The 14530-nt window shown below is 59.4% G+C and overlaps 2 protein-coding genes across 3 annotated transcripts in view; one reads left to right on the top strand and one right to left on the bottom strand.

The window, feature by feature from the left end:
* Window positions 1–242: 242 nt before the first annotated feature.
* TLE6 (TLE family member 6, subcortical maternal complex member) lies at window positions 243–9841 on the top strand. Its single transcript, XM_021705523.1, has 16 exons — window positions 243–393; window positions 912–970; window positions 1335–1380; window positions 2436–2477; window positions 5908–5974; window positions 6042–6359; window positions 6469–6485; window positions 6721–6787; window positions 6864–6970; window positions 7067–7104; window positions 7689–7941; window positions 8031–8281; window positions 8575–8716; window positions 9113–9263; window positions 9497–9573; window positions 9737–9841. The coding sequence occupies exons 1-16, from the start codon at window positions 325–327 to the stop codon at window positions 9839–9841; spliced, it is 1809 nt and encodes a 602-aa protein (XP_021561198.1). The 5' UTR covers window positions 243–324.
* Window positions 9842–11723: 1882 nt separating this feature from the next.
* The window catches only part of TLE2 (TLE family member 2, transcriptional corepressor), a 20934-nt gene continuing 18127 nt past the window's right edge, over window positions 11724–14530 (bottom strand). Inside the window, exons 18-20 of one of the 2 annotated variants that reach the window (XM_044918593.1) lie at window positions 14128–14278; window positions 13477–13553; window positions 11724–12037 (exon numbers count right to left, since the gene is read on the bottom strand). In XM_044918593.1, coding sequence (XP_044774528.1) covers window positions 11930–12037; window positions 13477–13553; window positions 14128–14278 — 336 coding nt within the window. In that variant the 3' untranslated portion in view covers window positions 11724–11929. The remainder of the gene's footprint in view (window positions 12038–13476; window positions 13554–14127; window positions 14279–14530) is intronic. The other variant, XM_044918596.1, reaches the window with a different exon arrangement.

Genomic DNA, 14530 nt, shown 5'->3' with positions numbered 1-14530 from the left:
GGGGTCCCCCAGCGGTGACAGCTCCTGGCAGGGAGTGTAAGTATTGGCACCATCTCCCCTCTGCCTCGTGGCATGACGTCCCTGGGTGGAGCCCACTATTAGTTGGGGCAGCCGGAGGCACTGGAGTTTGACAAATGAAGAGGGTATAGGGCATGCATTGGGGTGCTGGAAGTCAGGGAGGGGGCTGGGGATCCAGGACTGGGTCCTGGAGGGGAGGCGGGGAGTGGGGTGGGGTTGGCTCTGTCCCTGGCTGCCAGGCCTTCTGCCCTCTCTCCTTATTATTTTAGCGTCCCTGGATAAAGTCCTTGGGCCTCCTGCCTGAAGATGACCTCTTGGGGCCATCTCAGCCCCCAGAAGCGCCCTCCAAGGATGAGGAGGGTCCCAGGAACTTTGGTGAGGAGGGCATTAATCCCTGTGGGTAGAGGGAAGAGCCTGGAAGCTGGGCTCAAACCTCACTGTGCTGCTCCTGATGGAGGGACACGGGCAGGTGGCCAGGCCTTTTGGCCGGGGGCTCCAACCCATCATACCTACCGACGGGTGCGAAGGCACTTTCTTTTTAAATTAAACTTGCTTCTCATCACCCAGGTGATAAAACACATGACTGCATCATCCCTGGTTAACATTTTACAGGTGGAAGCCCCCCTCCTCCAGAGTCGACCCTTTTCAGTAGTTGAGGCCGGGGTGGGCAAACTTTCTCTCTCAAGGGCTCTCCAGAGAGTCCATATTTGAGACCTTAGGCCAGGAGGCAAATTGGAAGATACTCTGTGGGGACTTAAGTAATCAGAGAGAGCAAATTCCCTTCAGGTTTCAGGAGGTCCCAGCCCACCCCCTGGGGGGCTAATTGGAGATAAGGCCTGAGGGTGGGAGAACGGGAGGCTGGGGTTGTCTACAGTCTCCTGTGACCTTCCCAGGCTCCTTCTGAACTGAACTATCGCGGTGTCCTGGATCAGCTCCGGCAAGAGTTCCCCAGGTGAGGGCGACTCTCAGGGGCTGGAGGTCCCGCTGTGGCCCACAGAGGGAGGGAGAGCGTCCCCTCTGGTCTCTTGGGGGGCCCAGAAACCCCTGGCCCAGAAGACAGAACTAGGAATGAGGGAGCCCGAAGCAAAACGAAAACCACTGGTACCAATCCTGGCCTTCATTTAAAATTTTCGAGTTGTCCTTGTTTAGTGTGAATTTACTTGCATTGATTATATGTTTAAAAACACTGCACTAAAATGGCATCTCTGACGCCGCCTTGGGGTGGCTCCTTGGAGTGGGGGGGCCCTGGCCAGGCGGGGGCGGGGCTGGTTCCGGGGAGGGGTCTTGAGGGCTCTGTGCGCTTTCCTTCCCCTCAGGTTCCCCCCTCACCTGACGGCGCAGGTGGAGAGCGTGTGCTCGGCGGTGAGCCACACCGGGCAGCCCTGGGCAGCCCCCAGACAGCCTGGAGGGGCTGTTGCCTTTGGCCTCGGGAGCCGGGTTTGGGGACACCTTCTCCTCCACTTGTTTCTGCTTCCTTTGGGCGAGCGAGGTCACCCGTGCAGGCCGGCTTCTTCAAGAGCGTTCTTCCTCATGAGTACTAACCTTGCTGCAAAAGTTAGAAATTCCGTATTTACAGGAAGCGTTTCTGTGGCTGACAGCTCATCGTTGAGGGATGGGTAACAGGAGTCCCCGCTTGTGAGGAGCGTAGGTGCTATGTGGTGCTGTCTTCTAGAACTTTCTGCAGTGATGGGAATGTTCTATAGCAACATTGCCCAATATGGCACCCGCCGGCCACATGTGGCTATTGAGAACTTGTGAGGAACTGAATTTTTAACTTAATTAAATTTAAATAGCCACACCTGACTAGCGGCTAGCTCCATGGACAGGGCACCCCTAGGGGGAAGAGAGAGACGAGTAAGTAGAGAAACGGGATTCACAAAATGTAGACACTATAAAGAAGACAGACGATGGTGGGGTGGACATGAGTAAAGATTTTGCACTAAGATAGTCAGGAAAAGCTTCTTGGAAGAAGTGATGTTCATGGGGAGATAGGGAAGGTACGGAGGTTCTACCTTTCCTGAGAGAGCAAGGAAGGGCATTCCGGGCAGAGGGCACAGCCTGTGCAAAGGCCCTGGGGCAGGACTGGGCTTGGTGTGTTGGAGGAATGAGTGAGGAGGCCCTGTGGTTGTAGCAGAGGGAGGAGAGGAGGGAAGGGATGGGGGCGGGTGTGCAGTGGTTATGGGGAGTCTTTGAACTCCACATCGAGAATGAAATCCAAGGGCCTCCCTAATTAGCTTCCACTCTGTGTGGTAGGTGGTATCACCTTTGATGAGTGTAGTGACCAGAGAGGTCGAGCAGCTTGTCTGGGGCCACACAGTTGGGGAGAAGCATGCACAGCACTCGACTCCTCACTCTTGTCCACCTCTGTCGGCCACCTCCCACCACCTCCCAGTGTGATCCCTGCTGTTCTCTTGCAGCTCCAGAAGATCCGGCAGGGTCTCCAGGAGCATCACAAGCAGGTGAGTGATTAACCAGGAGCTGGGGTATGGCTGCCCCTCCTTGAAAGGCAGGAAAATATAGGGAGAGAGGCCATGACAGGGCCAGGTGGTGGGGCCCCGTGGGGATGGGTGGGGAGGGCTTTTATCCGAAGGAGGTGGGAGCTCTGGAGGGCTGTGGGCAGAGGGGGGCAGGACCTGACCTGGGATTTCCCAGGGATCAGTGGATCCGGCCCCCCCCCAAACACAAACACACACACCTTCCGGGTGTGTCTCCCACCCTCTTGGAGGCTCGTCCTTCCTGGCCCGCTCCCGGTCCCTGCGTGGCTCACAGGAGGCCAGGGGCCTTTCCAGCACGTTGCAGGTCAGTTGCTTCCGCTATGAAGGGCCTGTTATGTGCCAGGTGCACCCGGGTTCCGGCCTTCCATGTGTCTGAGCGTTCTCGGGGGCCTGGGTCACACGTGAGCGGGGGGGGTGGCGGGGGGGGCAGGTCTGCACAGGGGGCCGAGGCTCCCAGCACAGGGCGCCTTGCCCAAGCTGAAGCACGTCTTCCACTCCCGCCACCTGGCCCCTTTCTCCTGGGTGCTGGCAGGATTCTCTGCCTGTACCAGATGTGAGTGGCAGAAGGCCAGGGCCGTGTCTGCAACTCAGCAAGGCCCCGGGGTGGGCAGTGCGGGGAACCGGGAGAGACGGATCCAGAGTGAGGGGGGCCAGGAAGCAGCCAGAACACGGTTATTCATTCAACAGATATTTATCCATCACCTTCTTGCCCATGCTCTTGTAGGCGCCAGGGAAATTGCAGAGAAGGACACAGACAAACCTCTGCCCTTGGGGTGACGGGAGCTTGGTAAACAGAAGTGTCCGATGGTGAGGGCTGGGCAAGGTGCAGGGATGGATTAGAGCAGCCCGAGGGGACACGCGGGAAGGGGTGGGAGTGGCAAGGCTTGCTGAGAAGGTGACATTTGGGCAAACTCTTGAAGGGGATCAGAGAGGGAGTGCAGCTGTCTGGGATGGGAGGAACAGAGGGTACAGCCCATGCAAAGGTCCTGGGGCAGGACAGTGCCTGGTGTGTTGGAGGGACAGAGAGGAGACCCCTGTGGTTGGAGCAGTGAGGTGGGGAGGGCAAGGAGGGGACAGGGCAGGTCCTGTGGCATCTTGGGGGCCCTGGAGAGGACTTGGGCTGAAGTGGGAGCCCTGGAGGGCTGTGGGCAGAGGGAGGGGGAACCTGAGTCGTGCTCATGGGCGCCCTCTGGAGGAGAGGCTCTGGGCGCAGAGCAGGAGAACAGGACCATCTGGGTGAGGTGTGGTGGGGAGAACTGATCAGATTGTGGATTCAGGGGTGATCCCAACATAAGGATGTGAGGGGGGTCTTGCCCAAGAGTTGCTGTTCAACCCACGGGCCTTGCTGGCCCTGGAGTCCCGCCGAGACTCCCCGCTGTCCTCTCCCCTCCGTCTGGGCTCTCGGTTTTCCCAGCCTCCCTGCTGTGCATTGAAAATCCCCCTGCGGCCGCCGCCCAGCCTGCGCTGCGCTCTCCCCAGGGAGGGCCAGCTAGCAGGCAGGAGGGAGCAGCGCTTTTCATGCTGAGTGCATTCAAGTGCCAGTAAATTGCGCATTAACGAGCCGGGCGAATTGGGGAAGGCTCCCCTGGGTCTGTGCTGCTGGGAGGCCCAGCTGGGAAACCCATCACCGGCTGCCGCAGGAGGTGTGGGCTCCGAGAGGGGGTGCCCGCTGCCCGGCCCCTCCCTCGCCATTCTGCCTGCCTGCCAATGGAAGCAGGTAAACACTGCCTGGCCCCTCCCTCGCCATTCTGCCTGCCTGCCAATGGAAGCAGGTAAACACTGCCTGGCCCCTGTTCCTCCTGACTTGGGGAAATTGGCTTTGCTTCTCTGGGCCTCTGTTTTCCCATCTGCAAAATGGGAATGCCAGGAGCTCCTGGGAGCTAGGACCGGCCGCAGTTGGCACGGACGCTGCATTGCGTTATTCCTTCTTTCTTTGTGAATCAGGATGTTTTCCCAGGGTTGGGGAGTTTGCCTTGGGCCAGAGCACTCTGGGGAGCTTCTTGGGGTCCACCACAGAGGGGCGTGCATCGATGAGGCCCAAGGGCGCTGCTTGGGGCACGCAGACCAAAGACCAGACCTGGGCTGTCTTCTCTGGTGGCCACGGGACACGTGTGCCACCTTAAAACAAGTGGCACGAGCCACGTTTCAAGTGCTCAGCAGCCACGTGAAGCCAGCAGCTACTGCATTAGACAGGCAGGCCTAGAACATTCCTGCTGTCACTAAATATAGCTGCACACATGCATGTTCCCGTGGAGCTCCCCATCAGCCCCAGAAGCTGGGTCTCCCCATTCTGAATTTCTGGGGACACTGGCCAGGAGGCTCCCATCTCGCCGGGTCTGCCCTCAGCCTGGACGCCGGGCCCGCGCTAGGGACCCCTGTTCTTGGCACCTGTGACATCCACGTTGGCGGCCACTGGCCCGACGTGGCTGTTGAGCACCTGAGTGGGACTGGAGAAATCGCATTTTTCACTGGACTTCGCTTTATATTTAATAGCCGTCTGTGGCTGGTTGTTGGTCTCGAGGACGGGGTATGTCTCCTAAAAGGACAGGCAGATGCCTGTTGGTCAGGTGGAAGAAGGGCACTTAGATCTCTCAGGCCCTTCCAGGCCCGTAGAAACTGTTCACTTCGATTTGGAATTGCTGGTAGTCACGTGCCGTGGTTTTTAAGTATAAAATAAAGGACCGTGACCCTCCCATGGGGGTCCCCTATTGTCCTGCTGCCCGCCCTCCTCCCTAAGAGGTGATCACTGGTTTCTGAGCATCCTCCCAACACTTAAGCAAAGTCAGGTGTCCCCACACAGAGGAACGTAGCTACCCACGAATTTGCTTCTTGAGACTGTTTTAAGCAGAGTGGTGTTGAGGCTTTAGTTTTCTTTCTTCCTTATTTTAATTTTTTTTAAGATTTTATTTATTTGAGAGAGAACACGAGCAGAGGGGAGGGGCAGAAGGAGAGGGAGAAGCAGACTCCCCACTAAGCAGGGAGCCAGATATGGGGCTCGATCCCAGGACCCTGAGATCATGACCTGAGCCGAAGGCAGATGCTTAACCAACTGAGCCCCCCAGGTGCCTTGTGGCTTTAGTTTTCAAACCTCCTAAGAAAAGCAACTGGGAGGGTAACCCAGATTGGACCCTGCTTTCTACCACTTGATGCTGATGATCAGCCTTCAGGGTTGGGCTGTGGAGTTCTGGGTACGAAGAACTTGCTTTACGCTCTGTGTAGTGGGGGGGGCCCTGCATTATCACGAATCCACCCGAAAACCTTCAAAGCAGGCTGTGTATCCCCATTTCACACACTGGGAAGCCGGCTTGCAGGAGGAGGTCTGCACCTAGGCTGTCGGATGACAAAGGCTGAGCTGGGATGTGTCCTCTCCCCACCGCCCGCCCTCCCCGTCTAGGCAGAGAACTTCCTGCGGACCATGGAGACCTGGAGCCGACCACTGGGCTTCCAGCCTGGGGAGGTGGGTGCCTGGGCCCTGGAGGAGGGAGGGGACCAGCTCAGAGCTGCCCCTCACACCCCTGGGCTTTGCAGTACAGGCGAGCCTGGGCGCCTCTGGGGAGCAGGCCGACCCGGACTCCTGGGGGCCGACCAGCCCGGAGGCTTCCCCGCACCCAGTGGCCGAGACCCCACAGCCCTCCGGGCTCCAGGGGCCACCCTTCGAAGACGTCCTGGCTGCAAGGTCCTCAGACTGGCTCCGGCAGCCCTCCGGAGCCGACGCCGCCCCCGTCTCCCAGCCGGACACGCAGCCCCCCTGGGACTCCGAGCCCCGGTTTTGGCAGGATGTTCTGACCGAGCAACTCTGGCAGATCTTTGCGGGGACCCACAAGAAGGACCAGCTGCGACGCAGGAGTGAGTCTCCCTGCAGGTGGGGGATGGGGGCGGCCTGGGGCTGTGTCTGGCGACAGCACCGTTGAATCCTGTTGTTCTACTGGCTCCCCGTCTGTTGTATCAGCGACAGAGCAGGCGCCAGGCCTGGTGAGTCACTCTGCGGCACCTGGAGGGGTGGGCCCTCAGGTCGGGTTGTCCGGCTTCCTGTGGGGTCAGTCCACGGCTTCCACCCCGGCTTCCCTTAGAGGACTCAGGCCTGGGGACCTGGGGCTGTTGACGAGTTTGTCTACACTGCCTGGGCCTCCCCAAGGTTTTCTGGGTCTAAGACCGACCCTGGGCAGGTCCTTTGGTCTGACCTGATCGCCCCGATTCCCGTGGGCAGGAGAGCCAGGACCCAGGACCACACGACTTGGGACTGGAACCAAGCGAAAACACTTTGGGTAATCCCGGTGAGGGGGCGGGGGGGGCAGGGAGCCTGCTCCCAGGAGCCCACACCTGCCACTCATCTCTCTCTTCTCCAACCAGTGCCCAGCCCACCTGCGCCCTCCCCCAGCTCCCCCGAGGGCTCCCGAGAAGGGAGCGCAGAGCCAGGCCTGGACGCAGAGGGGATGCTCTCCCCCCGTGTGGCCCAGGTGAGGCCCCATCCTCAGTGTCAGCCTCCATGAAGGCTGAGAGGGCTGGGGCAGAGGGAGCTGACATGGCTCTGCGTGATCTTGGTCCTACCGCAGGAACCTGCTGGGAGAGCCTATCCGTTCCTGAAGCCCATGTAAGTCTCTATGTTGTCCCTCTTGTCTGTACTTCTGTCCCTGTCAGAGAAGGGACTGGAGGTGCGGGTGTGTCTTCCCCTCCCCCACCACCCTGCTACTGTGCTCGATACCCAGAGCTGAGGGGACTGGGTAGTTACTATCAGGCTAGCATCACTGTCCCTCCCCACATAACTAGCTCTGGGTTCCAGGGATTTGGGGAAAGAACTCCCATGGAAAGGTGTTAGAGCTAGATACAGACAGTCCCAGGCTTGTGGTCGGAGGCTGGGGGAGCCCAGAGGGGGACGAGAAGGCTTTCCTGGAGGGAAGGGGCATAATGGTTAGGATTTTGATGGATGAGTAGGAGTTTGCTAGGATGGGACAAAGCATTCCAGGTGGAGGGGAGTGATGTTTGGTTCTAGGAGAGGGAGAATACTGGAAAGGACGTGGGCAGCCCCTGGGGGGAAGCCCGTGTAGTAGGGAAACCAGGCCTGAGCGAGAACCCCCACATCTGAAGAAGAATGAAGCTCCTCAGGCTTGAGGGGGGCCCCCTGTGGGCAGAGAGGCTCCCAGGGAGGCCGGTGACCCCGAGGCCTCCCCTCCCAAGATGCTGGGACCCTGAGGACTTCGAGGACATGTGCAAGAGACCAGACGCCTTGCCGGGGCAATCCAAGAAGGCGGCCATCCCACACGGAGCGGAGAAGATGCGGACGCTAAAGCATGGGGAGCCAGTGCTGGCCACGGCCGTCAGCAGCTTCACGCGACATGCGTTCACCTGCGGCCGGGGCGGCGTCAAAGTGTGGAGCCTGGTGGGCCAGGGGCTAGAGGACCAGTATCCTGAGAGCCACCTGCGCGTACAGGTCGGGGAGGGGCTGGCCCTGGGGGCGGGGCTCTTGGGAGCAGAGCTCCCGCAGCAGAGGACATTCAGCTGCATCCATGCCCGCCCCAGACCCGCCAGGCCTACCTGCGCACCTGCCTGCTGGCCCCGACCAGCACAACCCTGCTGACGGGCGGCCACAACCTGGCCAGCGTGAGCGTGTGGGACCTGACCGCGCCCTCCCTGCGTGTGAGCAACGAGCTGCCCTGTGCAGGCCTCACCTGCCAGGCCCTGGCCTTCGGCCCCGAGGACACCCTGGCCTTCGCTGGCTTCACGGACGGCACAGTCAGGATCTGGGACCTGCGGGACCAGAGCATTGTCAGGTGAGGCCTAGGGCTGGGTGGGCTCATCCTGAAAGCCCCTTCCCACCGCAGGCCCTGAGCAGGGATCCAGCAGTCCCAAGGCTAAAAGCCCCTTGACTGCTTAAATTTTCATTTGAGAGTGTTGGGGGCCTGAGTTCAGATTCTGACTGGGTTTCTTCAAAGCCCAGTCATGGTACTTGTTGTCAGCCTCAGTTTCCCTATCTGTCACCTGGGCGTGATTGCGTAGGTGGTATTCCTGGGGCTTGGGCTCAGAGTCTCAGCCCTGACCCCTTCCGCACACCCCTTCTGGTCAGGGACCTGCAGGGCCCCCCAAATGGAGCCAAGAGCATTGCTATCAAAGACCAGAACATCTGGACGGGGGGGCTGGACACCTGCCTGCGGTGCTGGGACCTGAGGACCCCCGGGGAGCCCCTGGAATACCAATTCGAGTCTCAGGTGTGTGGCCTGGGATGGGCCTTGGGCTAGAGAAGGAGGTGGATGTTGCGGGGCGGCGGGGGAAGGGGGTAGTATGACCCCACGTCTGATCGGTGCTGGCAGGAATAGGGTCATGAGAAATGTCCTCTCCCCCCACCCCACCGGGCCCCGATAACATTGGACACTTGCACACTCTGTATCGGGTGCCCATGCCGCATTTAGTCCCTTAAGGTAAAGAGGACCAACCCACTTTACAGATGAGCAGACTGAGGTCCAGAGGTGTGAGGTTGCTTGTCAGGGCCTCGAAGCCAGGAAGCTGGAAGGAGCTCAGCCCCCAGGGTGGGTCCCTGTGCCCCTGACCACCTCTCAGGCCCGGCTGGGACCTGACCGGCCTCTTCCCTGCTGCCCATTCCCCAGATAATGAGCCTGTCCCTCAGTCCCCAGGAGGATTGGGTTCTGGTGGGCACAGCCAATGGGCAACAGTGGCTGCAGCCCACCCGAGGGGGCCAGAAGCACATGGTGGGGTGTAAGGACAGCACCATCCTGGGTCTCAAGTTCTCTCCGCTCGGTGAGTGGCCAGGAGGGGGCGGGGGAGTCCCCTGTGGCCCCCAGCCTCCCACAGGGTCCTGTCCCACCCTTCCTGACCACCCCCCCATCGCCCTTCATCAGCAGAAACTCTCAGTGATGCTGTCCATAGGGGTATAAGGGAGGTGGGGGGCTACCTCTGTGCCCCAGGTCCCCAGGGGCCCTGCCCTCAGCTGCCAGATTTCCCACCACCCAGTCTCCTTCTCCCCATCCCAGGCCAGTGGTGGGTGAGCGTTGGGATGGACGACCTGGTCAGCATCTACGGCATGCCCGCGGGGACCATGGTGTTCCAGGTACCACTGTGGGCCAGGCGCCGGGCGGGGCGGGGGGGCAGCGCTCGGCTCCGGGTGCTGAGTGCAGGGGTCCTGAGAGGGACCAGGCTTGAACTAACGGGCAGAGGGTAGGGGTAGGGGTGGGTGAGCCCCCTCAGCTCATACTGGCCTTCCACCTTCCCAGGTACCTGAGACCTCCTCCATCCTGTGCTGTGATGTGTCCCCCAACAACCGCCTGATCATCACCGGATCCAAGGACCACGCCTCGGTGTACCAGATCACCTACTGAGGGGCTTGGCATGGTCGTCCTGACTCAGGATCATTTTTGGTTTTTGGTGGTTTTTTTTGTTCTTTTCCTCAAGGTGGAGGCTTTGTGGTGGAGGGGTGTGGTGGGTGGGCCAGGTTTCCTTCCCATTGCACATGTAGTAAAGCAATTGGAAAAAAGCAGAGTGGATCTGTCCTTTTCTGTCCCCCGCCTGTCTTGCAGAAGTTTGGAAGGACTTTGACCAGCTGGGTCTCCCAGCCTCCAGTCCACAAGCACTGAGAATCTCCTCAAAGCCACTGACCCCCTGTTGGGAGTGGGGGTGGATATGGACCCCTTCCTCCTGTTCCCTCATCTCCCAGAGAGGGGGTTTCCCATCCAGGGATGGGTTCCCCCACCCTTCCCAAGACACCCTGGTGCATCTCACCTGAGGATGAACCCCACCCCCAGGGGGGCACATGGCAACATCTGTGGACATTAGTGGACATCATGACTTTGGGGGGGTATGCCTGGCATCAAGCGAGTGGGGGCCAGGGATGCCACTCGGCCCTCCACTGCCCAGGACGCCCCCACAGAGAGTGATGGGTCCCAGTGTCTGCAGTGCCGGGCGGGGAGAGGGTAGTCGACAGCAATCGCCCGTTGGCTGGCTTCTCATCCACCCTCTTCGTGCCTGGGGGCTCTCACGACAGCTTTGCTCACCCTGTCCCTCCAGGATAAGCGTCCCAGAAGGTGCCAACCTGTCTGCTTTCCTTACCCAAAGAATTATCCTCGCCCCAAAAAGTGCCTCCAAAACTCCAGCTGGGTCTGACTTGTTTTCCCCGAGGGGCCCGGCCATCTCCGTCCAGGAGATTCCCAGCAGCACCCCGGCTTCACCCCCAGTCCCTCCACAGCTGCCCACGGGAGCTTCCAGAACGTCGACCTGATTATACGGCCCCGCCCCAGGCTGGCCCCCCACCCCCAGGCTGACTCCCCTCCCACCCTGCCCCCGGTTTGCTCCACTCCCACCCCGCCCCCAGGCTGGCCCCGCCCCTGTCTGGCCCCGCCCCTGGGCTGGCCCACCTGCCGTAGGCTCTCTCTGCTTCAGCCTGGGCTGGAGGCCTTGTTCTCCCTGGAGCTGAGGAGGAGCAGAGGAGGAGTACCCTGCCCGCCTGGTTTCCACCTGGCCTCGCTCCTCACCTCCAAGCCTTTGCACATGCTGTTCCCTCTGTACCCACACAGTCTTGCATCACACACCCACACACACCCCCACGAAATGGCTGTTTCTCCTTGTCAGCTCTCAGTTTACCGTCCCCTCCTCTGGGACTGTGGTGTTTGCTCAGCACCTTAGGGTGGGCAATGCGTCCTCGTGCACCAGGCTCTCAGGAATTATCCGTGGGTCAAAGGCAAGCACCCCAAAGAGCTATGTGCGCCACTGTATTCCCCAAGCCATTGTACGTGGGCAGCGTCTTGGGATGATTCTGTCCAAAGGGCTGGCGGTAAAAGAGACCCAGGCAGCTCTGGGGCCAGAGCACCGAAGGCCTGTGTGACTTCCTCACCCCTGCGACATTGGACCCCGAAGCTACATGTTGTGATGGCAGAAACTCCACCATCCTGGAGCCCCGAGTGTCTGCCGGGAGCTGAGCCCCACCAGCCAGGGGCACACAGGTGAGCGATCAGTGCCTGTTGTGTTCAGTCACTGAGGTCCGCGGGCGGCTGGTGACGTGGGTCACTTAAGCCGTGCTCCCCGGTACCACCCCTGCCGCCCGCAGCCGACCCGGCGCTAGTTCATGCAGGACGAACTCCTTCATCGTCCAGAAAAGGCACAGGAGGCTGAGAAAAGGAAAGCCACATACCCGCGGCTACACAGCCTCCCGCAGGAACGGTGCCCAAGAAAAGCAACAGTCTTGGTTCTCCAGCCCAGTACAGAAAGGCAGTTGCGATAAATACATTTATTTCCCCGAAGTCCACCTGCCCGTCCAGCCCCATGTCCAGCAAGGGAAGATGGGAGGGAGTCAGCCAGAGGGCAGATGAGACTTAGCACTCACAGGTATGAATGGAGAGGGGGGTGTCGGGGTCTCTGTCCGGGATGCCCCTCCCCTAGGAGCCAGGCCAAGGGTGCAGGAAGATGGGGGGGTCTCAGTAGACCACCTCGTACACGGTGGCCTTCTTGTCCCCTGAGCCTGTCACAATGTACTTATTATTTCCGGAGATGTCACAGCTCAGCACGGAGGATGATTCCTTGGACTATGGACAGGGATGGGGGGAGGGAGAAAAAGGGGAGGTGAGACGGGGCCTTGCACAACGTTCAGAGGGAAGAGGCAGGGCAACTGGGGAGTGCCTGCCCTGAAGGATGAGCCTGTGGTCAAGGCTGGGGCTGAGACAGGACTCGGGATAGGGGAGCCCGCAGTGGGGGGCCAGGACTCTCCCAGTCGGGGGGCAGATGATGGGGGAAGGAGGGTGACACATTTTTCCAGAGGAAGGTCCGCTGGAATCGAGCCTCTGGACAGTGACAGTGCTCCTGGGAAGGGCAGGACCTCTGTGCTCCTGACACCAAGAGGGACGGAACTGAAGCCCTGCCCTTTCGTAGGCAGCTCAGAGAGAGTGTGCGGTAGGCATGAGGCCGCACAGCACAGCGGAGGGCTAGCTAAGGCTACTGCACAACCACCTACAGCAGCAAATCTTTCCTGTAAAGGGCCCAGCGAGTTCTCCGGCTTTGCCAAAGGCCCAGATAAGTCTCGAGCCAACAAGTCCAGAAGCCAAATAAATCTATGTCACATGATTCTCCTTTTGTTTTCCTGCCCTTAAAAAATGTAGACATCCCCCCATACCCATTAGGATGGCTATGACCAAAAAAGACACAGTAAGAAGTGTCGGTGAGGATGGGGAGAATTTTGAACCCGCGTGCGCTGCTGGTGGGGTGGAGAATTGGAAAAACAGTCTGGTAGTTTGTCCCAAGGTTACACAGTTATCAGCAATTCCACTCCAAGACATCTGCCCGAGAGAGATGAACACGTGCCCACAGCAGCAGGATTCACAACGGCCAAAACGTGGAAGCAACCCACGTTTCCATCAACAGGTAGATGGGTAAGCACAATGCAGCCCATCTATACTAGAGGATATGATCCAGCCTTAGGAAGGAAGGGACCCCGACACCTGCCACGACGCAGAGGGACCCCCAGGACACCGGGCTCAGTGAGAGGAGCCAGACCCCAAAGGACACATCCCGCAGGACCCCACTCCCAGGAGGTCCCCAGAGGAGTCCCATCCACAGAGACAGAGAGGAGAGGGTGGGAGCCAGGGCTGGGGCAGGGGGTGGGGAATCCGTGCTTCATGGGGACAGAGTCTCCGTGTGGGGAGATGGAACGTTCTGGAGACAGAGGGTGGGGGTGGTCTCAGGACAGGGTGAGTGTGCCTCATGCCGCTGAACGGTATACTTAAAAATGGCTAAGATGGTAAGTTTTATATGTCTTTAAAAAATTAAATACACACACACACGAAGAACCCAGGCTGCAGGCAGGTGCGGCCTTAGGGCCACAGTGTGCAGACCCTGCTTTAGTAGCTTGCTGGCTGGGGTTGGGGGGGCACTTGGAGGACCCTGGGGAAGTTCCACGGTTTACCCACCAGTGCAGCCACCCTGGGGCCCCTGTTCGCACGGCGTCCTGCCCTGCCCTGCCCTGCGGTACCTGAAAAATGCTGGCTCCATACGGTGTCCTCCAGGCGTTGAGCAGGTTGTCTTTCCCAGTGCTCACAAACCAGCGCCCTGGGGAAGGGGGGGTGGGGGAGTTCTAGGAGGGAGGAACTGAAGATGGGGGGGCACTGGCCTCTCCCTTCCTGGCACCTCTGCTCTCACAAGGGAAACACTGGGCCCGAGGGGGCTCCATCTGGACTTCGAGAAGGGGGAGTCCCCAGGAGAGGGCTGCCAGATAAAATCTGAGATGTCCGGTTACCTTCGAATCTCAGAAAAACCACAAATCACTTTTAGTACAGATGCACCATGAGTGTTTCATGATTTATTATTAATTTTTAGTATATGGGTGTGTCCCGTGCAATACTTGGGACATACTTATACTAAAAATCGTTTGGGTCTTTTTTTTTTTTAAGTGTAAGTATATCTCATGCACTAGTTAGGATATATTTGCATGAACAAACGAGTGGCTTTTAGTGTAAGTATGTCCCAATGCGATACTGGGGAAAAACTTACACTAACAAAGGATCTGCTAAGATTCAAATTCCACCGGGCATCCCGTGTTTTGTCGTGTGGGTTGTTTGTGGTGTGCTGTGTTTTGGCAGCCCCATCCCAGCGCCCTGGAGCCCTGCCCAGCCCGAAGACCCACCGCAGGAGGCGAATTTGAGGGCGAGCACACAGCTCTCGTGAAGGTGCAGCTGGTACTTCTCGGGCTTGCGGACATGTAGAACCTCCACGTTGCTGCTCTCCATGCCGACCGCCAGCCAGTCCTGGTTGGGGCAGTGGCCCAGGGAGAAGATCTGGGGGGTGCAGAGGGAAGAGGGGAGATCTGAACCCCCTTCAGATGGTGGAGGATGCCCGGGGGGCGGGGGGAAGAGGAGAGGCCCAGCGCTCTCCCCGTGGCAGCCCCGCACGAAGAGGCAGCTGGCCCAGGGCCTGGAACACAGCAGGCAACTGCATGTCGAATCATTAATATTAATCAGAATTACACGGAACCCTGGGGCCTCACATCCATTATCCGGTCTGAACGCACAACAGCTCTGGGAGGGAGG

Source organism: Neomonachus schauinslandi, chromosome 1 (assembly GCF_002201575.2).
Source record: "Neomonachus schauinslandi chromosome 1, ASM220157v2, whole genome shotgun sequence".
Lineage (NCBI taxonomy): Eukaryota > Metazoa > Chordata > Mammalia > Carnivora > Phocidae > Neomonachus > Neomonachus schauinslandi.
The sequence above is the reverse complement of the archived record's forward strand: the minus strand, read 5'-3'. Positions and strand labels throughout refer to the sequence as shown.

Bases quoted from the DNA above. Each gene is read 5' to 3' on its own strand.
- TLE6 (XM_021705523.1), top strand. From the start codon at position 325: ATGACCTCTTGGGGCCATCTCAGCCCCCAGAAGCGCCCTCCAAGGATG. The intron at 7,105-7,688 runs GTAAGTCTCTAT...TCCCCTCCCAAG, and splicing joins TATCCGTTCCTGAAGCCCAT to ATGCTGGGACCCTGAGGACT. The intron at 8,282-8,574 runs GTGAGGCCTAGG...CCTTCTGGTCAG, and splicing joins CGGGACCAGAGCATTGTCAG to GGACCTGCAGGGCCCCCCAA.